The 25,531-nt window shown below is 47.0% G+C and overlaps 1 protein-coding gene across 2 annotated transcripts in view; it reads left to right on the plus strand.

Moving 5' to 3' along the window:
- KANK4 (KN motif and ankyrin repeat domains 4) overlaps positions 1-16,370 on the plus strand; it is a 68,151-nt gene extending 51,781 nt beyond the window's left edge. For both annotated transcript variants that reach the window (XM_029229760.1, XM_029229761.1), the window contains 3 exons: positions 6,585-6,727; positions 10,156-10,356; positions 15,843-16,370. In XM_029229760.1, coding sequence (XP_029085593.1) covers positions 6,585-6,727; positions 10,156-10,356; positions 15,843-15,947 — 449 coding nt within the window. In that variant the 3' untranslated portion in view covers positions 15,948-16,370. The remainder of the gene's footprint in view (positions 1-6,584; positions 6,728-10,155; positions 10,357-15,842) is intronic.
- The last annotated feature ends 9,161 nt before the right edge of the window (positions 16,371-25,531 follow it).

The following is a 25,531-nucleotide window of genomic DNA, read 5'->3' on the forward strand; positions in this document are numbered from 1 at the left end:
GGGCTAGACCATTTTTTCCTTTATTATGTCATTTATTCTTCACAACACTCTTGTGATGTAGGTATTATTGTTCTCATGTTACAGTTGAGGAAACTGAGGCTGAGAGAGTTATAAAACTTGCTCAGGTCACAATGCTGGTAAGTGGTAGAGTCACACTTCATATTCAGTTTGTCCAGCTCCAGATCTATACCACACTGCCTCTAGGAAAGGTCACATTTTCCATCTTCATAAGTACTTTGTAACAAGAGTCATGGCTCCATTTGATCAGTTTGACTCAATTTGATTCATTCACCCTTCATCAGATATTTGTGAACTACGTATGAGTTGCATACTGACTACCACCAGAGATGCAAAGGTGAGCTAGGCGTGAGTCCTCTTCTCCCCAGGAGCTTACAGCCTGACAGTCAGGATGGACAGCATGATGGCTCACCAGAGAGAGGTGCAGAATGTGATTTCAGGGCTCAAAAGAAGTGAGATAATACCCTGTTTAGAGAGCAGGAATTGTGCACTGCGGCGTGTAGGTTCTGGCAGACAGAGAAAAGTCCCAGGCCATTGAAGAAGAAAATGTCAGGAAGAAAGAAGATTGTCCACTGGGTCAAATACTGTACTGTAGTGTCCCTGAAGGATGATGCCTGGGGTTGGTTGGCAGATTTGGGAAGGGGTCACTGATGACTTTGGAAACAATTGTTTCAGGGGCCCGTTGGGAGGAAACCAGATTTCAGAAGTGAAAGGAGTGACGTTCATGGGCTAGAGAAGGCAGTGATGTAGCACGATAGCTGGAGGAAGCAGGAGAGGATGGGGAGAGTTATTTTTGAGTGAATGGGGATGGAGGAGACCTGAATATGTCTGTTGGCTGAGAAGAAGAATCCGAGAGAGAGAGAGAGAGAGAGAGAGAGAGAGAGAGAGAGAGAAAGGGGCAGACAGAGAGAGACAAAGAGAGAGAGAGAGATTAAAGATACAAAGGAGAGAAGAGGCTTGATGGAGCAAGGTTTTCGAGGAGCTGGAAAAACCTGGAATCCACAGCAGAGGCAGACGAGGTCAGCATAGGCAAGCTGCTGGGATATTTATTCCTCCGAGATGGAAGCAAAAGGAAGGGAGAGTGGGTGAAGGTCCAGAGTGATTTGAGGAGGAGAGAAGGGAAGTGAGCATTAGGCTCTTAATTGTTGGAAGTCTGGAGGAAGGGAAGACTCTTCCCTCTGGTGGAGAATCATTGCAAATGGCCTTGCTCGTCTTAGGGGCTGGAAAGGGTGGTTAATAGTCAAACAAAGAGCTCTACATCTGCTAAGACCACCTCACAGGGCTTAGAGTGGACTTTCTGCAGAGCGTGTGACAGCACCAAGCGGCCTAGGAGTGCCTGTGTGGACAGGCGGGGGATGGGACCGACTGAAGGTGTGTGGGTCCCAGTCGAATGCCATCAGTGAGCTTAGGAGGGCTGTATGAGGGATATCTAGGAGGTTACCTACAAGAGGTATAAAACCGCAAATGATCTACACGGATTAGGCCCTCTGCTAAGCACCTGGCCCCTGAGATGTCATTTAATCGTCCTAACGATCCTGTTATTAGGACGATTATTCCTGTTTTATAGGTGATGAAAGTGACACTCCGAAAAGTCAACATACTTGCTCTAGATCATGCAATGACTAAGTGTGTTGCTGGGATTTGAAGTCGATACCGTGGCAACCAGGAATTAGAGCGCATGCTAGAACGGTACACCCTTACTTAGGAAGCTGGAGGGGGAGTTTAAACAGGCATCAGGAAGTCTGAAGTTTGGATCCAACAGCTTCCCCCCAACTTGTATCTTGTCCTCCCCCCCCACCCCGCCCGCTTAAATCCCTCCCACGGCTTCCCCTTGCTCTTGGCCTTCAGGAATCCCAGATGGCCTGGGCCTGCCTGCCTTTGCTCTCTCTGCCACCACCATGCACCCTCCTTCCCTCCACTCCAGCCACGTGTGGGCCTCAAACTCACCACGCTCATTCCCTCCTTAGGACATTTGCATTTTCTTTCCATCTGGATCCTTTTCCCTGAAACTCTTCTCATAACTGGCTTCTTCTCATCATTCAAGTCACAGCTCAAATGGCACCGCAGAAGGCTTCTTGGTGATCCATCTGAAGTGGCTGCCCCATCTCTCTCTAGCAGTACACCAAGTTTCTTTCTTCAGGTGACCTTTGCTTGTCACTTCTCTCTGAGTCTAACAGAACTCAGTTAACCCGAGGGAGGCTCTTGTCTGTCCCCTTCCTTTCAGTATCCCCAGCACCTAGACCAGTTCCTGGCTCATGGTGGCTGTCGAGTGAAAATATCTGTTAGGTGAACGAGTGGACGGATGATTCCTGGGAGCTAGGTTAAATTCCAGTAAACTTTCATTCTCCAAAATTCCATTAAGCAGCCTTGAGGCTCCTTACCTGCATGGAAAGGTGATGTACATAATGACAGCCTGAAGTTCTTTCTGCATCATCAGAGGAAGACCAAGTTACAATTCTAACATTCTTCAGGGGCTCATGGATACCCTAAAAATGGTAGCTCTGTTGAGAAAGGCACATAGTTAAAGGAGCATGCCTCTGGGTTGCACCTACTGTGTTCAGTGTTAGGGCCTTTCATTATAGAATGTGAATAACACCACCTACTGTTTGACGAGTGCCTTCCCCGCGCAGGCACAGTGCGATACCACCACGTTGCAGTCCTTGCGGGGATTGCGAAGCAGGTATTTAATGCGTTTTCCAAGTGAGACACCTGAGGCTCAGAGAGGTCAAGTTCTGTGGTCAAGGTCACAGAGCCAGGAGGTAGCTAAGCCAGAATTCTATCCATGATCTGTCACCCTCCCAACCTGGGCTTTTTCCTACTACCCGAAGCTAGGTTCCAGGGACACTGTGAGACCTTAGGCCCACCTATTATGTGCACAAAAACTCTAAAGATCCATAAGGTAGCACCTTCATCTCTAAGTAGCTCACAGGCTTGCAGCCTGTTAGAAGTCCTCTGGTTGGGCCAGGCCAGGCTGGAGAACAGACAACCTTTGATTTGTTATAAGTTTCTGCTGATGTTGTCTGAGATCCACTCAATACTCATCAACCCTAAAGTGGTTTGGAAGCTTTCCCCTTTAACATGCTGAAATAGCACAACAGCCGCAAGCATAAAGAATGAAGGGGGCTGGGGAGACGGTCTGAAAGCACCATTCCTTTCCCTCGCTGTAGTAGGGGTGTCGAGGAGGGCAGATCTGTCCCACTCCAAACTGGGCTCCCTTCCCAGCCATTTGTGAAGCATCTGGAAAGCACATTACAAACTGTAAAGGGCTGCACAGAAGTGACTCATCATTATTGAGAATAGAGCCATGGGTGCACCTCCACCCCTTTAGTCCGTTGTGATCCGTCCTCTATTTCGCCAGGACGCCTCTGCAGAAGAGGAAGCTGGCCGAGTTGGAGGATGTTCAGTCAAGAGCCTTCTCCTCGCCTCCGGGGAGGTTGGTTTGCTCCCTGGAGCTGCTCAGAAACATCTGCTGTGAAAGCCAGGGGTCCTCAGCCCCTTTTCAGAGCCCCTGGGTAGGAGTTAGTTCTCACTCTACTGAGTTATAGGTCACGTTTCTGAAGCGAGTATAAAGAATCGTAACCTGAGGCTCATTTATGCATCTTAAAAGCAAACATAAAATAGTCACGGGGTAAAAATTTTAAAGTCATTAACGTGGCAACGTAGATATTCCCGTCTTTATCAGAACAGAGTTGTGAGGCGATGCATGGAGTTATTATTTGGCTTTCATAGCCCAGCTTGTCATGACAGTGGTCAGAGAGGCTTCAGGCGAGGAAATTGCTGATACATGAGCCCAACTGTATCCATTGGCATTCTGGTTCACTATGACACATTTCTGAAAAATTGTTTGGGGTGGAGTGGAGGGAATGTCAAACAAATACTGTTGGGTTTTTTTTCCCTTGCACAGAACTTTTTTTTTTTTTTACATCTTTATTGGAGTATAATTGCTTTACAATGGTGTGTTAGTTTCTGCTTTATAACAAAGTGAATCAGTTATACATATACATATGTTCCCATATCTCTTCCCTCTTGCATCTCCCTCCCTCCCACCCTCCCTATCCCACCCCTCTAGGTGGTCACAAAGCACCGAGCTGATCTCCCTGTGCTATGTGGCTGCTTCCCACTAGTTATCCATTTTACGTTTGGTAGTGTATATATGTCCATGCCACTCTCTCACTTTGTCACAGCTTACCCTTCCCCCTCCCCATATCCTCAAGTCCATTCTCTAGTAGGTCTGTGTCTTTATTCCTGTCTTACCCCTAGGTTCTTCATGTAATTTTTTCCCCTTAAATTCCAAATATATGTGTTAGCATACGGTATTTGTCTTTCTCTTTCTGACTTACTTCACTCTGTATGACAGACTCTAGGTCCATCCACCTCATTACAAATAGCTCAATTTCGTTTCTTTTTATGGCTGAGTAATATTCCATTGTATATATGTGCCACATCTTCTTTATCCATTCATCCGATGATGGGCACTTAGGTTGTTTCCATCTCCGGGCTATTGTAAATAGAGCTGCAATGAACATTTTGGTACATGGCTCTTTTTGAATTATGGTTTTCTCAGGGTACATGCCCAGTAGTGGGATTGCTGGGTCATATGGTAGTTCTATTTGTAGTTTTTTAAGGAACCTCCATACTGTTCTCCATAGTGGCTGAACCAATTCACATTCCCACCAGCAGGGCAAGAGTGTTCCCTTTTCTCCACACCCTCTCCAGCATTTATTGTTTCTAGATGTTTTGATGATGGCCATTCTGACCGGTGTGAGATGATATCTCATTGTAGTTTTGATTTGCATTTCTCTAATGATTAATGATGTTGAGCATTCTTTCATGTGTTTGTTGGCAGTCTGTATAACTTCTTTGGAGAAACGTCTATTTAGGTCTTCTGCCCATTTTTGGATTGGGTTGTTCGTTTTTTTGTTATTGAGCTGCATGAGCTGCTTATAAATTTTGGAGATTAATCCTTTGTCAGTTGCTTCATTTGCAAATATTTTCTCCCATTCTGAGGATTGTCTTTTGGTCTTATTTATGGTTTCCTTTGCTGTGCAAAAGCTTTGAAGTTTCATTAGGTCCCATTTGTTTATTTTTGTTTTTATTTCCATTACTCTAGGAGGTGGGTCAGAAAGGATCTTGCTGTGATTTATGTCATAGAGTGTTCTGCCTGTGTTTTCCTCTAAGAGTTTGATAGTTTCTGGCCTTACATTTAGGTCTTTAATCCATTTTGAGCTTATTTTTGTGTATGGTGTTAGGGAGTGATCTAATCTCATACTTTTACATGTACCTGTCCAGTTTTCCCAGCACCACTTACTGAAGAGGCTGTCCTTTCTCCACCGTACATTCCTGCCTCCTTTATCAAAGATAAGGCCTTGCACAGAACTTACAAGTAACCCTGACATTTTGTCGTAAACCAGATTTGTTACAATGAAGCTCTAAGTCTTCAAGAGCAAGTAGCAAGGATGTAAAGACAAGAATAACCTTCTGGACAATAATAGTAATAACAGCCAACACTTAATGAGTGTTTATTATGTGCTAGGCGCTGTTCTAAGTGCTTTTAATACATTAACTCACTAACTTTCACAGTAACCTTATAGGTCCTGTTATTATCCCCATTTTACAGAAGAAATGCTAAGAAAATCTCAGACTTGCCTTACTGAGATAGTTTTATTATTGTCCCAAAGAGACATGTAGATTTTTTGCATGAGCAACAGTACAGGGAAGATTTGGTTTTCCACACTGTACCACCCTTATGCAGTGGGAGCCTTCAGACAACAGATAACAGGCTGAAGATCTCCTATGTCTCCTTTGGTGGGAAGGGATATGAATGCAAATCCCCAGGGTTACAAAGCAGAAATTTCTTTTGAGTTCTCATTTAATACTTCATCTTAAAAATATGCCAGTTTTTCATTCTATTATGAAATGTATATTCTTAATTGCTTTAATATAAAAATTTGTGGGGTGTTTTATTTTCCACTCTGCTTTTCAAATGAAAATGGTTATTCCCAGAAGATTTCCCATGTTTATCCTGGGGTGTTTTTCATGTCCCCTGGTCCATTGCACAAGCTATCACTAGCCTTTGAAAAGACCTACAACCATAGACAGCTGCTTAAGAGTTACACATAGACATAGAACCAGACCTGAAATACACACCTGTGGGTGACGTGAGGCCATGTGAGTGATGGGCTCTAGCGCCGGATAGACCTGAGTCCTGGTCTCACTTCTCCTTCACTTGGGCAGTTGATATAGCTTCACTGACTTTCAGGGTCCTCATCTGTAAAATAGAAATAATGTTTGTCCTCTACTTTAGGAAATAAAGTCAAGGTCATTGGCCCCCTTGGCCACCTCTGACTCTCCTGTGGACCTTTCTTGCTGGGTATCCTCAGAAAACTTGTAAAGAAAAGTGGCCACTGTTAAAGGCTACTAAAAATTGTAGAACATAGATTCCACCACTGGGAAAGGATTGCTTTATCCTGTGGCCCTTTAGCTAGCTGGCAGCATCCTGTTGAACAGGCTAAAGCCTGGCTTCCAGCCTCTCGGGAGCTGTTCCAGCTTCGGTGTTTCTCTTGCAGGCGTCTGCAACGTGGACCATCAGAACAAAGCTGGCTACACCGCCGTGATGATCACTCCCCTGGCTTCTGCAGAGACCGATGAAGACATGACTGTTGTCTGGAAACTCTTACGAGAAGGAGATGTGAACATCCAAGCTACTCAGGTAGGAGGTGTGAACATGATCTCCTCTTTAATGAACACGGGCACCTCCCAGTTTTATTCTGCCACTGGGGTGAGAAACTCTATGCAGATCCATGTAGAGTTTTTAACCCGAGAAGTCTGGGCCCTCCAAATGGCATCTGTCCGAAGACTGGACATTCAGTTTCCTCAGAGCCTCCTGAGACCCAGACAGGCTGGGACAGAGGTCATGAGCTTGTAATCTATGTCTGAAACTGGGCAAATTCCATCTGGGTCTGACTCCTCAAACCGAATGTTCCACAGTTAGCACCTTGAGAAGGCGTTTGCTAGTTGTGCTCTAGAAAGCCCCTGCAGGAGATCCACCTCGATCATAAATTACAAAGCAGTCCAGAGGGTTGGGATGTCTCTGTTCAGCTTCTGGGCCCTTCTACTTGAGAGCACAGAGTAGGCGTGTGGCCCTTAGCCAGTAGACAAAGCTCCATATGGAACAGTGGGTGTTCCTCGAAAGGCCACTTATCCATCTTTGACCAATAGAAGAACAAGCAGAGCGCATTCCACTCTCCATTTCCCCCTAGAGTGATCATCAGTGTAGCCTAACTCTCAAGAAGTGTAAAGGGGGCTTCCCTGGTGGCGCAGTGGTTGAGAGTCCGCCTGCCAATGCAGGGGACACGGGTTCGTGCCCTGGTCCGGGAGGATCCCACATGCCGTGGAGCGGCTGGGCCCGTGAGCCATGGCCGCCGAGCCCGCGCGTCCGGAGCCTGTGCTCCGCAACGGGAGAGGCCACAACAATGAGAGGCCCGTGTACCGCAAAAAAAAAAAAGAAGTGTAAAGGGTCTGAGATTTTACTCTACCTTAAAGCTAACATGTGTCATGGATGCTGGCAGATGACCCAGGACTCTTGTGCAAGAGACAAAGGACAGTGTGTTACTCGCAGCGGTAACAGTAGTCAGAGCATTGGTATTTATACCAGGTCCCACTTCGCACAGGGTGGTGTGAGGAGGGCCAGATCCCTGCACACAGAGTGGATTGCGTTACGGGGGAAGAACCCTGAGCTTAGGGAACCTGAATCTTTCATACTGGATAGTAAGCGTGTCTGCCCTCTGTCCTGGAGGGGACACTGTCTCTAAGTTCCAACGCTGTTCATTGTACATTCATCCTTAAAAAGATAGTCTAGAACAAAAGGTCACATATTGCCTGACTCACGAAATATGCAGAAAGCCAAGAGACCCATAGAAAATAGAAAATTGTCTCCCAACCACCTATTTAACTCTGCTCACCACCCCGACCCCAAAGTGAGTGCTGACAGTAGCCTAACCTGATGGCAAAGTCTCTTTGCACATGTCACATACTAGCAATTCTATTGGTGGCAAGAAACAGACATTTGTAGCTTACTCTCTAGTTTTCAAAGTATCTTCACCCACCTACTCCATAGGACTCAGTAAAGCTGTTTTCATTTTAAATAGTATGTTTTCCATAAACATATCAAATCTTTTTTTTCTAAATTGGTCCTCTTGAAGGGGGAGTGCTCACTAATGATCAAAATCAATGCCCTTCTTATAGAGGAGAAACCAATGCTCTAGGAGAGTAAGGGACCCATCCCAGGTCACCAAGGGAGGGATGGAAATTCATAGTGCAGCTGCACCCTTCAGCACCCTCTGGGGCTTTACGTATGAGGGGAGCTGCAGGTACCAGGTTAAATAGGAGTGAGCTGAGAGGCCAGGAGTCTCCTGGGTTAAACTACTTATTTCTCTCTGTATCTCCAGGGTCAGCGCTGCACCGGGCCATAGCAGTGCTCTGTAAATGGTTGTTGAATTAAATTGTATGGAGCCAGACCAGGAGGGAGGGGGCCCCAAGTCAGGCAGGAGGCAGACAGGAAGACATCTGCATATGTCATCTGGCTTTAATACCACTCAAAGAGAGGGGTCTGGAGGGAAACCTATGGTCTGGTTAGTGCAGTAAACAAGCATTACCTCAGGGCTGAGCATAAGCAAACCAAAGAGCAAACAAGCTTCTCTGGAAAGATCTGTCTGGGTTCCAGAGAAATGGGGAACCAGGACACCTAACGATGCATTCACACGTCCCAGGCGATGGTCAGACCTCATCTCTAATGCTCATAGATGCAATAATAGCTGAAGTGTACACAGCATCTGTGCCGCGCTCAGGCCTCACACCAGCCCCAGAAGGGAGGTAATGTCGTTAAGCATTCCTGCTTTACCAGATCAGGAAGAGTCACCGAGAGGTTAACTCGTCCAGATTCACGTAAGTACAGAATGCAGCAAAGCCAGGATTTTTCTGATTGCAGCCCCCTTTCTTTTCTCTAAGCCCCAGCCTTCCGGGCAGGGAAGCAAAATCCATCAGTGACTGCAGATTGGAGCTTTAATCAGTGAGATCATCAGCCAACATATTTTACGTGTAAGACACTGTGTTCAGAGCCACAGGGGATCTGAGAGGAAAGAAACCAGTCCTTACCTCTTCTCACACCCCTACAAAGCCTGACAGTCAGAGAGACACGCCTGAGCTGCCTGGAACCCAGGAGAGAACCACGAGGGCAAAATATATAATCAAGTCGCATGAGAGGACTATGTATATACAGGAGAACCCAGGAAAAATGATGATCAATTTGTAATCAGAAAAGTTACTGCCACACATTTTTATATTTATACCCTTTATCTCATTTGATTTTCACAAAAGCCCTGTGAGGTATACAGGATGGATCATAATTATATTAATTTTTAAGAAAGAAAGACCAAGGTTCAGGGACACGAAGTGACGTGGCCAGGGTCACGCAGTAGGAAACAGCAGAACCAGAGCTTGGTCTTACTTTCTGACTCTAATCCATTGCCATGTGCATTGATGATTACAGGGTTGTGAAAGATTGTTGTCAATGGCTATGGATTAGAAATGACCACAGGACCATGTAAACAGAGAGCTTCTTGAGAAAAGAGGGTTCTGGGTATCATTCAACTGAAAATATCAGAGGTGTTCAGAGCAGCCCAAGACTTCCTGTAGGAAGTTAGGCTGGGGCGGGGAGTCAGAAGCCACGGTCCTGAAGTATTCAGCCCTTCGTTTATTCCATCATTCAGCACTTATCGGCATGTACTTGGTGCTAGGCACTGGAGAGACAGAGATGAAAAAGACTCAGTTCCTGCCATCAAAGATGTCACAGTCTATGAGAAAGAGACAGGTTGACAGGTTGAAATGCCACGTGGTAAATGCTGTGTTATGAACCCTGTGCCTGGGGTGTTAGTAGAGGGCTTTAGAGAGGATGCAGCATTTGACTCGTGTCTTGGAAGAGGAGTAGACGTTTACCAGGCCAAGGGCGATGTGTCCCTTACCACAGAGATTCAAGTCAACTGTCGTTTTCCAGAGAAGTCTCTCCTGATTACGCCCAGGCTGTGGAGGGGTCCTTCCCATCAGCCCCAGCCTCACCACACCCCTGCTCTCTGTGTGCAGGGAGGCCAGACTGCGCTGATGCTGGGAGTCAGCCACGACCGGGAGGACATGGTCCAAGCGCTACTGAGCTGCCAGGCAGATGTCAACCTGCAGGACCATGATGGATCGTCAGCCCTCATGCTGGCCTGTCGCCATGGCAACGTCGACATGGTCCGGCTGCTCCTGGCACACCCGGCCTGTGACAGCAGCCTGACTGACAAGGTGAGACTTATAGGCAATTAACAAGTGGGTGTTCCACTTCCCTTCCTGAAAAGTACCTTGCCAGCCGGCAAAATTCAAGGAACCATATGGCAGTAGGAACAGAATTGACCTCATAAGGCTGTTGTTGGATTTAAATGAGATGACCCATGTAAATGCTGGGAGACTTGGAGCTGAGAAACCCCAAACCCTAGCCTTTCACACCATTCTGAGGGATTGTGCTCGGAGGCCTGGTCTTGGCCCTGAACCACATCTGGTCATGGCAGCATGTGGGCTTTTGAGGCAGCAGCTTGAGTAGGGAGGCTATGCTGTCCATGGGGCTCCCAAAGCCTGGATGAAGGCACCAAGTACAAATTGTGTCCACTCTTGGTCACTCTGTGACCTACCCTACAGAGTGGCCCATTTCATCGAGCCACCCTGCTTGAAGTTGCATCGCCAGATACATGCTTCTTGTAAGGCGATGGCGTTGATGGTGATGGTGGTGATGACGGTGGTGGTCGTGGCGGTGACAGTGATGAGATAACAATAGTAATAAAAGCTAACCTGTGTCATATGCTGGCTTGGCGCCAGGTACTGTACCAAGCGGTTACCACGGACTCTCTAAATCCCGCAACAATCCTATTAGATTGACTCTGTTGCTCATGGGGGAACGGAGGCCCTGAGTGGTTAAGTAACATACCCAAGATCACACAGCAAGTGGAACCAGCTCCATCAAACTCCTAAGAACACTCACAGGAACTAACTCTTTCCATGCATTACCTCACGAATCCTCTCAGTAATCCAGTGAGGTAGATACTGCCGTCCCCATTTTGTATTGATAAGGAAGCAGAGGCCTAGGGCGTTTATATAGCCATCAGAAGGTCACAAGCTGCTGATTCTTGAAGCAAGAATTCGAGCCCAGGTCTGACTTAATGCTGACACTGTAATTTAACGCTTTAAACAGACTTCTCTGTACTTTCTTAACATCCACACTTCAAAAGGAACAAAGGCCTGAGGGGGGAAAGAGGACCCCCTCCCCGCCCAGGGACAGCCCCTCTTACCAAGCCACATCTGAAAACACCCTGCCACTGTCCCATCACTGATTCAAGCTGCGGGGTCCCTTGTACCGCACCCAGGCAGCAGGCATCCAGGCCCAGTATCTTCAGGTCCCATGACCTCCAGCTCTGCCCAAAGCCATTTCTGTGATCATTAGAGAGCACAGACCCTCTTGAAATGCCTGTGGGAACAGTGGTGGGCTCTGGAAGTAAGAGCCTCCTTTTCCAAATGTGATACAGTCAGATAAAGGCTCTATGTTAATGAGCTCCCTGCAGGGTCACCCTGGGGCAGAAGGAGGTGGCCCCTTAATCTGGAACAGGCCCAGGGCCCTCTTAGGAGTGACCAGTGCAGTTGGCCAGGGGAGGCCTGAGAGGGCAGGCCTGTGGGACGGGGGCGGGAGCTTTGGAAGTCCCTGGTTAGCGGGGGTCATCAGGCAGTGGAACTGAGTCTCCCGCCACAGATTAGAGAGCTCAGTAGCTGTTTTCAGTAGGTGGAGGTAGGGCTCTGTTGAACTTCGGACAGATCAAGTGATTGTTAGAAGCATGGACTTTTTTTTTTTTTTTAATTTTTTAATTTTATTTTTTTAATCATCTTTATTGGGGTATAATTGCTTTACAATGGTGTGTTAGTTTCTGCTTTATAACAAAGTGAATCAGTTATACATATACATATGTTCCCATATCTCTTCTCTCTTGCATCTAGAAGCATGGACTTTAGAATTAAACACTCATGAGTTTGAAACAGGGTTCTGTGACTGTGTGCCTTTGGGCAGGTCACTTAACCATTCTGAGCCTCTGCATGCTCGTCTGTAAATGAGGATAGTAATAGACCAGACCTAAATACGGTAACATTTGTAAAGCCCCTATTTGACATCTAGGAGATACTCAGTTGATGACAACTGTTATTGTTGGGAATAGGTGAACCATGATAGCAAATACGAAGCAGCCTGGGGGACCTGGGCATTTGCAGGCAGTGTCTGGGGGAGTAGGGAGGCTGAAGGTCTGGAGTTAGAGGAGCCATTCAGAGGAGGCTGGAGCCCAAAGGGAGAAGTACTCCCATGTGGGAGTGATTTTGCCCTCTAGGGGAGGTTCAGCAGTGTCTGGAGACATTTTTATCTGTCATAAGTATGTGTGGGGGGTAGTCCTGGCATCTAGTGGGTAGAGGCCAGGGAAGCTGCTAAACATCCTACAAAGTGCAGGAACAGAGAAGAATTACAGATTATCTGGCCCAACATGGCAGTAGTGCCTCAGCTGAGAAACCCTGGTATAGGTGAGTGCTGAAATCCAGGTGGGCTGAAATGCTGTCCCAGTGAAGTGCTGGAGGTTGAGGACAGGCTGGTTGCAGTTCGGGGCAGCCTGAGAAGAAGGAACTAGGCAGCTAAACCGGAGATGGCAGCGGAAGCCTGTCTTAGGGGAAGGTGGAGAGCGTTAGGGGATGCCCAGTGAGCACAGGGGTGCCCAAGCGATACAGGTGGCAGGCCCACAGAAGTTTCTAGACCTTGCTCACGGCCCAGTCACCTGCTGCCTGCTGGGGACAGGGTTGACTCAGGAGTCACACCCAAATTTCCCATAAGTGACTTGGGTGGAAAGTTTCAGTGGGAGATGGGGACTGATGACTGGGTCTTGGCAAGCACCCAGCCCTGTGCCTCCAGCTTTGCATTGAAGGGTGGCGTCCAGCCCTTATCATGATCACCGTCTCGTTTCAACGTTCACTTTCCTATGGAGACTTAGGTGCTCCCTTGGAAAACCGAAAGAGAAATCATGTCCTGAAATTGGTTTCTCCCATCCTACCAACATGTAAAGGTTGCTATAAATGCAGAGCCCCCAGAACAGCCAGCAAGGCGCCTTCCCCACATTTAGAAGGTAATTCGGGAAATTGGTCACCCAGCCTATTGGGACCCCCAGAGTGATGAGAACGAGGAGGTGGTGGTGAGACCTGATCCCTGGCCCCCAAGGCTTACCCTTTGAAGGACTTGTTTGGGCAGTGACTCCAAAGCATGCATCAAAGCGAAAGCTTCTTGAAGGCATAGACTATTCCTTGTTCATCTTTGCCTGATATGTAGTGGCTTCTTGGTGAGTTTTTGTCATATTGAGAGATAACCCCCTACCACACACACACACACACACGCACACCCTCACACACAAGGTGTGTTGGCTGCCTGACCCCTTCGGGCTCTCTGGGCCTGCAGTGCTGCCGAGCAGGGACTTGCCGTGCTTGGCTTCCACCAGAGCCGCGGGCCGAGGGCATGTTCCCAGGGCTCGGGCAGAGGCATCTCAGGGGCACACCCTCCCTAGGTGGTCTCTCTGGCCACACTTTCTGAAATGAATGGGGCCCCCACTTTCCACGTGTGTAGTTGAAGAACCCACAGATGCAGGCTGTCATCTCCAGGTGGGCCCTGTTCAAGGGTGCACATGTCCCCTGGGACTGGCCCTGTGGCTCTTTCCCATAATAACGTTAATCACACTGTCTCCTTGTTTACGTGGAGCGTCAGGGTTGACAAAGTGCAGCAGGGGACAGGCCTAAATAAACCGAGGCCCCTCTGGTGGGGCTTTCACAAGAATCTTCTGTGGAAAATCTTTGCTTTCTTCCAGACTTGGCCAATCTAAGAACATACTCATTAAGATTTAGGTGGCTCAGGTTCTTCATCAACTTGAAATGAATACTCTGTTATCATCCAGCATTCCCTCTTTCAACAGTGCTTATTGAGGGCTGACCAGACTACAGGCACGGAGCCAGGGGCTAGGCCAGCAGAACAGGCCAGATCCAGTGTCTGACCTCGTGGAGACTGAGATTTATCAAATAACCCCACAAATACCAACTTACAAAGATGGGTAAAAGGGGGGTACAAGGAATCATGAGGCCTTTTCAGGGCAAGAACTTCATCTGTTTTGTGAAGCCTGTCTGCTGAAATGCCACTTCCTTCCTCTCCCCACCCCCTGCCCTCCCCCCATATACACAGACAGGGTGGTCATCCCGTCCCTTGAGCTCACTCTGTTCCTTTGCTGGCTTGTTTGGCCTTTGGCCATACATTATAGTTATTTACATGTGTGTGGAGCCCCGATGGCAGCTGGACTCCATCCTGGAGCACAGAGAAGAGACTGAAGGGTTTTTAGCTGAGCGTGAACACTTCCCACCTGCTTCTTTGGAGTTTCCACATTTTAGAAAGTAATTTCCCCCATCTGCAGTAGAGTGGAGAACACTCTAGCAGGGTCTTGGGTGGCCCCCATGTGTCAAACCCATTCATATTTATACAGCAAAATGTAAAAGTATTGATACTTAAATGAGCTAAGTAAGGACCAGAGATAACCTCACGTTTTGCCTCAAAATGAGTTGCCAAAAAAGTGGTTTTCAGAGCTGTTTAGATGTCAGAATTCTGGGTTCGGGATTGAGCCCTCAGAGCTCAGCGTCCACTGCATCATGGCAGTCCTTCCCCTCATCTCTGGGTAGAGAATGGTTGGTGCTTCCTGCTGAGAGCTGCTCTGTTTGCAGCTTCTTTAGACAGCAGAATGGGAAGCTTCTTGCGCAGCAGCCATGCTGAGAAAAGCAGCATGGTATCACACATCAGGAAGTAAAAATGAGTGTGTCCTTCTGGGCTGCAAGCCCACTTCAAAGAATTTGTCCTTAGGAAATAGTTAGGAATGGGAGGATGATTTCTGCACTAAGTTTATCATGGTGAAGACTTGGAAACAACCTAAATCTCCAATAAAAGGAAAATAGTTCAGTAAATAATGGAATATTATACAGCCAGTAAAAAAACCTTTATGTCCTGATGACTATGTAAGAGCAGGGAAAGTCTTAGAGCATATCATGGTGAGTTAAAAATAAAAGTACATTCAGAATTGATATACATTATCATTCCTCTATTTAAAAACCAACAACAGGGCTTCCCTGGTGGCACCGTGGTTGAGAGTCCGCCTGCCGATGCAGGGGACATGGGTTCATGCCCCAGTCCGGGAAGATGCCACATGCCGCGGAGCGGCTGGGCCCGTGAGCCATGGCGGCTGAGCCTGCGCGTCTGGAGCCTGTGCTCCGCAACGGGAGAGGCCACCCGCGTACCGCAAAAAAAAACAAAAAAACAACAACACATTTGCACAGGAGAAAAGACTGGAGGGAAACTTAGCGAAATCCTAACTCTCATTTAGGTCTGTGTAATGGAATAATGGAAGAGTTGTTTTCATTTCTCTGTTTTCCAATTTTTTAAAAAATGTATTAAAAACCAAGCAACACTTCTTTATTTTCATTGGCACAGATTTCCCAGGAGTGAATGATGTTTCCGTGGAAGGGGGCCCATTTCTCTGATCCTCATGCCATTCGAGTTTCCTTTCTCCTCTGTGAATGCTTGGAATAGACTTCTATGTCCCATGCGTACCCCTTTCTCCCAAATCACCCTTCCTTTCTGCGGTGGGAGGCAAATGGGATAAAAATTTGTTTTTCCTTTTCTTTCTCCCCTGTAGGCTGGCCGAACAGCTTTGTCCATCGTTCTGAAATCGCCCGCCCATGTGGAAATTGCAGGGCTGCTACGGGCCCACGCGAAGCAGGGCAGGTCCCTGGGACCGTAGGGGCTGCAGAAGAGCTGGCAGCAAGGAACAGAAGGGGCCTTCTCTGGACTCCTCCCTCGCCCTCGGAGAGGGCACGGGTCATAGTCAGGGGGCCGCCCCGCAAGAGAAGAAGAAACTATGTCAAATACGCACATACATTCCTCTTGTATAATTCGCTCATTACGATGCTTTGTAGTTTTTGCCTTAGGCCAAGCCCCAAAACTGCGGGCTGCAGAGGGGTGCAAGGTACAAAGTGCATTGGTGTTGGCTAAAAAATCCTGGCTATCTTCAGCCTCGAGTTCCTTGTGACTCTACCCTTTGTAGCACCGTGCAGAGACCAGGCAGGCAGGAGCACAGTAGCAAAGCAATACTTTTCACGTGGAATTTTAAAGTGCGTCATCTTTCTGTTTTTTAATCAATTATATATGAAGATATCCCATTGAATATGCATGTCTAGAGAGGAGGGGGTGGGGAAGGGGTGGGATTTAAGCAGCTTCCCTGGCAGTCATTCTCTGTAGGACCCTAGGAGAATCACCACACAGGCAGGTGAAACTGGACAAACCCCTCTGGGGCCTTTGTTTAATTGGCGTTGACAGAGAAATCTGAAACTCAGATGAGGTAGGAAGAAGCACACTGGCATCAATGCCAGATATACAGTCTTGACCATTTCCGAGTCACCAAGTGGCTCTGCTTTGCTCTAGGAAATCGGAATTAATCAGGAGGTTATCCAATCCAGTGAAGCACACCACATATATGTAGGCAGAGTTCAGTTACATCAGCTCTTCTGAATCTGTGAAAGAAACAAATGAATCAGAGTGAGCATACTTCTTGGGATGGGGTATTATCATCCAGAAGCCACCACTGTTCCTTTGTAGCAGTACCCATGGACTCACGGTAATCCTGGCTCCTTTCCCCTCCACCCTTATGAGCAGACTATGAGCTCTCATGTGGCTCTGAGGTTTCTGAGGCTCCTATCTGCAGAACTTGTCAGCCTGCAGCAGGAATGTGGAAGCTGGGCTGGGCAGGGCCCGCTCTGCACTGACATATCTGTCTACTGGAAAGTTAGTTCTTAAACTTCCACAACCCCAGGGGCCCACATGTGCATGGCTTTATCTATGAATTTGTTCTTTCTTAAAAATCTCTTATGCAAAAAAGTCTCTCTTGTATAAAAAGGAAAGACATCAAAGCTGGGTGAGCCTCACATTGACAGCTCAAAAGCTTGAGTTCTCATTTGACTCAGATATCAATTTGCTTGGTGCCCCTTGGGTGAGTCATGGAACCTCTCTGGGCCCCATTTCATCATCTCTAAAAATGGAGATCGTCATACAGCCTTTGTCCTGGGGGAGCTGGGCAAGGAACAGCTGATGGAAGTTTTGGAATCCAATTTGTAATCCATAAAGACTGTCTGCTGAAATGGCACAGCAAACTTCAGTACAACTTTGTGATTCATGAGAGAGGCTCTAAGTCCCAGAGAAGGACAGTGATGTGTGATGGTGTTGCTCAGAGAGAATGCGCAAATAATGATCTAAAATGCTTTAAATGGGTTTATTTTGACCTCACAGCACATTTTAAGAGCAGAACCCCACATTAATAAATGTTCTAGCCGCGTGCTTCTCAAACTTTGATGTGCATACAAATCACCTGGAGAGCTTGTTGGAACACAGTCAGTCTGCGAGGGAAAGGGGCTGGAGAGTCTACATTTCTAACCAGTTCCCAGGGGATGCTGACGCTGCAGGGCCACACCACACGTGCAGTAGCAAGACTCTGGCCCATCCTGACCATTTATATATTAAAATGCCGCCTCTTGATATTCTGTCTCAAAGTTTCTTTGCATTTCTCTGCTCTCAGCTCCGGTGAATTTGCAATCATTGCAAATTATTTTCTATTATGGCTCTGCAGAGAGCACTAAGGGGGTCCATGTCCTGTGTTGCCAGTTTAGGGTCTATCTCTGCATCTCATGTTAGGGTGGCAAATTTTATTTGGTCATATTTCTTATAATTATCTCATTCGAGTCCAGCTATTAAAAACTGCTTATTGACCAGAGAAGGCAGACTGGTTTTCCTAGAGTTTGAAGCCACTGAGTCATTATCAGAAAGACTTTTCCAGCCTTTCTGAGATTTTAAATGTTTCTTTTCATGTTGAGTTTGGAACGTGAATACATGATCTCATCACTTAACCATTCCATTCCATTGGAATGTCTGAGCCCAGAGCATGGTGAGATGAGCAAGCACAGCCTGCCTCCCTGTCATTGTCACTGCTCTAGAATTCATTCCACAAAAATCTGCTGAAACCGGCCCGGTGCCTGACACTGTTCCCAGCACTGGCTTTTGGAAAGCAGCTGTGGTCCCCTCTAGAAAACCAGTGTCTAAGGTTACCATGATCCCGATCCCAGGCTTTCCAGGACTTTAAGCCAAGGTTCCACTGATTAATACATTTATCAAGTGTCTGACAGCACAGCCTCCAAGCAACATAAGTCAGGCTCACTGGAGACAGGAATTAAGTTCAGGCCTGGAGGGGAGACCCACAGATATTTTAGCTTCCCTCACTGCCTGCAAGGGAGCTTGCAATCTGCTTTGGAAGACAGGACACATATGCTAATAGTAAAGAATAAAACCAGACAACATAGTTTATTCCACAAATATGTCTGGAGTACCCACTGTGTGCAAGTGCTGGGCTTGAATTAAAGACATCATAGTGACACAGTTCAGATGGCCACTTCATCTACTTGGGGAAACAGAATGTGAGAAGGAAGCCTAGAACACTACAGGGGTACCAATAAAGGGCACTAGAGCAGGCCTTAGGAAGTCAAGGGAGGCTTCTAGAGAAAGAGGGGTCTAATTGAAAATGTAAAGATTAGTGGATGTTAGCCAGAAAAGGAAGAGTACTGAGAGGTGAGGAGAGGACAGAGTGTGTCAGGCAGAGAGACCAGTGTTGTCAAGGCTGAAAGATTTGAGAGCTGGCATTTGGGGACCTTCATTCAGTTTGATAGAACTGCCATGTAGAGTTTGAGAGGGACGCTGAGATCAAAGGGTGGATTTGGAAGAGATGAGACTGAAAATACCTGAGGACCAGATCATAAAGGGCCTGAAATCTGTGATAACTCTTTGTTCTAAAGGCAATGAAAGTCTACTGATTTATGATTGAGAAATTCACTCACCTAACCTTCATTTAACACAGATTTGTCAGATACTTACTCCCTTCCAAGTCCTGTGTTTGGGGACGGGGTCATGCTGGTAGGCAAGTTAGGCACAGAGCACACAGTTTAGCAGGGAAGAAAGACAAATAAGTCCTCTTGGCCCAGAATGATGCACATTGCAACTGGGAAAGTACAAGGTGTGATGGGGACACATAGGTGGGAGCCTCAGTCTAGTTGGAAGGTGGGGAGGGAGTCGAGGAAGGCTTCCCAAGGAATGTTTAAGCTATCTGAAGGAGGACTAGGCAGTAGCCAGGCAAAGAGGAGCTGAGGAAGCATGCATAAAGCCTCAAGACAAGGGAGAACACTGACTTGGAGCATTAGAAGAACTCCAGTGTTCCTGGAATAGAAAAAAGGAAGGATGGCAAGATGAGACCAGAGAGAAATCCACTGTAACAAGACTTGAAGGAAATAGGAATATAGTAAGCGATGCTCAGATTTACATTTCAGAAATAACACTAGAGTTTTGGGGGGCATGAGTGACATTTATTCAACAAACATCTGTGGACTATTCTGGGTCCTAGGCTCCAGAGTTCATGGTTTGGTAGAGGAGACAGGCATAGGCTGACAGCAGCTATGCGATAGGATGAATAATGGAAGTCTGAGTCGTGCTGAAGAGACTGACTCGGCCAGAGGGAGTCAGGGAAGCCTTCAGAGGAGGTGGCTTTTGAGCTAAGCCAGCGGGATGCATAGGAGTTTGCCCAGGCATTCTAGATAGAACAGCAGGTGTAGAGGTGTGGAGTGTGAAGGAGCACGGCCTGTTCTTTCAGAGTCATTTCACGATGACGGGTTCAGGATGCACAGGGGAATGACTGGAGAGGAGATTTGAGAAGAAGGTCGGTAGCCACATCTCACTTCTTGACATGTATGTTGACATTAGGGATTTGAACTTGAGCCTGTAACTTGAGGGGAAATCACAGAGTCCTTGGACACTCTGAAGCTCTCTTTGGGAAAATGCACATATGTGCCAAATATGCATGTAATTTCAGGGATTCAGAAATCTGCAGTTAAAATCTCACTGCTCTGGGCAGTGGGGAGCCACTGAAGAATTTCTAAACTGTGGAGCCACATGATCAGATTTGCACTTTAGAATGATCACAGGGGGAGGGTGGAAAGAGACTGGAGGCAAAAAGGTGTGCTAAAAGTTCTAATAATACACCAGGTATAAATCTGTAAGGGCCGTTCGTCCTGGTGTCAGTAGGGATAAAGAATAGGGCCCTATGGGAAAGGCATCAGGAGTGGGCATGGGCCAGGATGTGATGACAAACTGGATGGTGGAGAAGGGTCTAAAATGAGTGACAGGAAAATGATGGTGTCGCTTTCCCTAATATCTGTTCTTCCCGTCATCCTTAGTAATAGAATCCCCAACTTTTAGCTGGACACATCACCACCCATAATTGAAACTCCATCTCCCAGCCTCCCTTATAGCTTGATGTGGCCACATAACTAAGTTGTGGCTACTGAGATGTGAGTGAAGCAATGTGTGCAAACTCTGGCTCCTGCATTTAAAGAAGGAAAAAGTGCATTTCTCCCTTCCCACTGGCTGGAATGTGGTAGCGATAAATGTTGATCCATGAAGATGAGGCCAGCTCTCTAGGGATCATAGAATAAGAAGTCAGAAAGAGCTTAGGCCCCCAACACTGTGAAGCCATCAAATCTGCCCCTGACTGTTTATTCCCCATTTGATATGTGAGCAAGAAATAATTCTCTAACTTGTTTACACCATTGCACATTTGGGATCTCTGTTGCAGGAGGAGCTGGACAAATGCACTGAGTGTCCCATGACAGTCTCAAGTGTCTAAAGCTGAGGTTATAAGTGCTGGGAGAAAATATTTGCAAATGACGTGACCCACAAGGGCTTAATTTCCAAAATATACAAATAGCACATACAACTCAATAACAAAAAAGCAAAAATCCCAATTGAAAAATGGGCAGAAGGCCTAAAGGCACATTTCTCCAAAGAAGACATACGGATGGCCAATAGGCACAGGAAAAAATGCTCAGCATCACTAATTATTAGAAAGATGCAAATCAAAACTACAGTGAGGTACCACCTCACACTGGTCAGAATGGCCATCATTAAAAAGTCTACAAATAACAAATGTTGGGCAGGGTGTGGAGAAAACGGAACCCTCCTACACTGTGGTTGGGAATATAAACTGGTGCAGTCACTATGGAGAACAGTATGGAGGTTCCTCAAAAAACTAAAAATAGAGTTCCCATATGATCTAGCAATCCCACTCCTGAGCATATAGCCAGACAAAACTATAATTCGAAAAGATATGTGCACCCCTACGTTCATAGCAGCACTATTTAAAATAACCAAGACATGGAACCAAACTAAATGTACATCAACAGATGAATGGCTAAAGAAAATGTGGTATATTTATATATACACACACACACACAATGGACTATTAGCCATAAAAATGAATGAAATAATGTCATATGCAGCAACATGGCTGCCTAGAAATTATATTAAGCCAAGTAAGTCAGAAAGAGGAAGACAAACACTATATGATATCACTCATATGTAGAATCTAAAATATGACACAAATGAAAGTATCTAAGAAACAGAAACACACTCATAGAAAACAGATTTGTGGTTGCCAAGCGGGAGGGGGTGGGGGAGGGAAGAATTGGGAGTTTTGGATTAGTAGGTGCAAACTGTTATATATAGGATGGATAAAAAACAAGGTCCTACTGTATAGCACAGGTAACTATAGATCTGGAGCAGGATGGGAGCAAAGCCCAGGCCCCGTCTGTGCTCTGCCTGCCCACAGAGAGAATGCACGCAGGTCTGCTTTCCATTCCCCTGCTGGCTCAGCAGGACTGGCCTGGCCGTGCCTCATTAGGCGATTGAGATTCTGATCACCAAGTCCAGTGTGTGGGGTTTTCCCCTCATCCAAGCCATTCTTGGATACCAGCTGGGCGTCCTACCTTTCAACTTAATTCTGACGTTATGTACCTGGAAATAGCGTCAGATTCCACAAGTTAAGGGCTCAGTCCCACAATACTGCCCTGCACTTCAGTTGCCAATCACAAGCTCAGGTTGTCACCTGTGTTTTTGATGGACAGGCTATAGATTAGAAGTTCCCATGACCTCCTCCTTTGGTTCGATTAATTTGCTAGAGCAGCTCCAGAACTCAGAGAAATATTTACTTACTAGATCACAAGTTTATCAACAAAGGACATAACTCAGGAACAGCTAGATGGAAGAGATGCATAGGGTAAGGTGTGGGAAAAGGGGACAGAGCTTCCTCATCCTCCCAGAGCATGCAACTCTCTGCATTTCCACGTGTTCACCAACAAGAAAGCTCTCTGAACCCTGGTCCTTGGGTTTTTATGGAGGCTTCACTACACAGCCATGATGATTAAATCACTGGCCACTGGTGATTGATCTCAATCTCCAGCCCCTCTCTCCTCCTTGGAGGTCAGAGGAGTGAGACTGAAAGTTCCAACCCTTTAATCCCATGGTCGGTTCTTCTGGCAACCAGTCCCCAACCTTAGGTGCCGTCCAAAGTCAGTCCTCAACATAACAAAAGACACCTTTATGGCTCTCATTGCTTAGGAGATTCCAAGGGTTTTAGGAGCTCTGTGCCAGAAATGGGACAAAGTCCAGATATATCTTATTATTAATCACAATATCACAGGGACACTGCAGGGGGCACTGTGGCTCTGCCTGTGACCAGAGTGAACCTGTGATTCTGGGCTCAGGTGTGAGATACTCGCTGTGTACATTTAAGCCACATCCTTCTTTCCAGCTGTGATCAGCAATAAAGTTGACATCTCTGGTGTCTCATCTCGCAGTGGTTTCCCAGCTTTGGAAATGAGAAAAGTAACGGTATTTACTGTCCCCGAACTCCTCCCCCAGGTCCCCCACACTCCCTGGTCAGCACATTGATCTTGTGGATGAGGCCCAGCCTGGTCTTATTGGTGAAGTGGGGTGGAAAAGAGGGGGCGGTGGGGCGGACACAGGCAAACGAAGGGATCTTGCCTGAAGGGGGCACTGCCAGACCCAAAGTCTGTCTGAGCCTGCAGTGATACTAGTCACTTCACTTGCACAACTCCAGGGGGCGCCATCTCACTGTATTCTCATGAACATCACCTTCTGCAGTTGTGTCCAGGAACTGCCATTCACAGATGGCACAATGGTGCCTGATAGGGCTGGAACAGGGTGCCCTGGGTCAGGGTGAGGTAGGACAGGGCCTCATTTAAGAGGAATTTGGGGCATCCAGGTCTCACGGTTCAGAGGTCTGGTCAGGCAGGCAGGTGGACGGAAATGCAAGTAAATAAGACCGTACCAAGGGGCAAGGTGTGCACACCAGGAGCCCATCCAGGAATCAGGAGGAGGGAGTCAGTGGTCCAAGGAGGGGCCCAGCCAGGGAGGAAGGAGGGTGACAATTCAGGATGGCACAATTATAAAGCCACCCGAGTGCCACCCCCAATCGACACGATCTAGGCTTAAAAGCACTCACAGCCCACAGGGAGCAGACATGGGGCCTGAGGGCCCAGCTCAGCCGGAGCCTCTCTGCCTTCTCCTGGTGGCCCCAGGCACTTCTTGGCCTGTGGCAGCATAACTGCAGTCGCTGCCTCCACCTTAGTGTGGCCGCCTTCTCCCTGTGTGTGTCTTCACATCGTCTTCCTTCTTGTATAAGGATGCCAGTCACACTGGATTAGGGCCCCCCTAAATACCTTATTTTAACTGGATTACCTCTGTAAAGACTCTGTTTCCAAATAAGATCACATTCTCAAATACTAGGGGTTAGGACTTCAATATATCTTTTGGGGGGGCGGGAGGGAGACACATTTCAACCCATAACACATGCTTTTGTTCCTCTCTTCTTAAGATGCTCTTCCCGCTATCTCTCACCCTTCCTCACAGCTAATGCCTACCTTTCCTTTAAGTTGCAACTCATCGTAACCTCCTCTGGGAAGCATTCTGTGACCTCTGCCCCCAGCCCCACTACAGATACCCACACAGCTAGAGGGATGATGTGAAGCCCTGGTACACTCCACGTCAGTGTCACTCAACCTGTGGCTAGAAACTTTACAGTAATTTGACATTTTGCCATCAAAGGGCTTCTACTGTGTTTGTTTTTAATTTCATTGTCCTACTTATTCATTTTTATGGATGCTGTGGGTTGAATGGTGGTCCTCAAAGAGATGTCCTTCTCCTATTCTCTTGGAACCTGTGAATCTGACCTTATTTGGAAAAAGAGTCTTTGCAGATGTGATTAAATTAGGACGGCAAGAGACTTCCCTGGTGGTCCAGTGATAAAGAATCCACTTCCATTGCAGGGGACGCGGGTTCGATCCCTGGTCGGGGAACTAAGATCCCATATGCCGCGGGACAACTAAGCCCACGAGCCACAACTACTGAGCTCCCTCTAACCCATATCCCTTTTGTCTGAAGTCTGAATGGATTCCAGAACTCGGGGAAGGTTGAGATGACAAATAAGATTTTCATTGAATGCTGCCTTTCCCCCAAATAGCACCAGGACAACCTGTTGTTAAGACAAGACTGAGTTCATTCTTTCTCAGTAAGATGGATTCTTAGTAGTGTCTTGCAGAGGGGAAGGCAAAATTGGGAGACCTACAAGGTTTTGGAGTCTGGTTTCAGAAGCTCTTTCAATGAGGGGCTTGATTAGGATTGGGTAAGGATCATGAATTACGAGTTTGAGATTGATGGCCACTAAGGGAAGCAGCAAGGGTTCAAAGAATCTTGGGGAGTAAATTGTCAGTTGATGTTTTCTGTTGAAGAGCTGAACAATTGAATGATCATTTCAATAGTTTTTTTGAAACTTCCAGAAGTAAACAATAGTTACTTCAACTTTCATCTTCCGGGGAAGACTTTCCTGAAATAGTCAAGTTACAGTGACGCAGAGACTGGAATAGGAAAGTCATGTGAATGTACACATTCAATGTGTGGGTGGAGATGGTTTAAGTTCTCACAAGTCAGGCAGCCCAACTGAGGGAGGAGAGAGTGGAGGATGCTCAGAGCTGGTGGACCCAGACACCTATCAATTGCTTATCAGGATGCTAAAAAATAATTCTGCAAGGAGAAACTCCTGTCCCTCATAACCACATAACACAATAATGTCATTTGAATGCACGCTCACTGTTCTCTTGGCATTGACTTTTCGTCATTGACCCCAGGGGAAGCCCTTTGGTCTTTCTCCTCCACCTTCCCTCTCCTTCTGGCCCTGGCATAGCCTTGACTCAATCATGGGGCTAGACTAGGTGCCGAAAATCTGGTTAGGCTCCCCTTTTCTCCCAGAGCCCACCATGGCCAGTGTGAGCACTTGCTGGTAGGCCAGTCACATATGACTGCATGGGTGACATTTTCCACACCCCTCTGGAAGCAAGAGACCCGCCCAGCAGCTTCCAAAGTGATTATCCTATTGCAGAC

The sequence above is a fragment of the Monodon monoceros genome, unplaced genomic scaffold, assembly GCF_005190385.1.
Source record: "Monodon monoceros isolate NGI ecotype Baffin Bay Population unplaced genomic scaffold, NGI_Narwhal_1 Super_Scaffold_18, whole genome shotgun sequence".
Taxonomy (NCBI): domain Eukaryota; kingdom Metazoa; phylum Chordata; class Mammalia; order Artiodactyla; family Monodontidae; genus Monodon; species Monodon monoceros.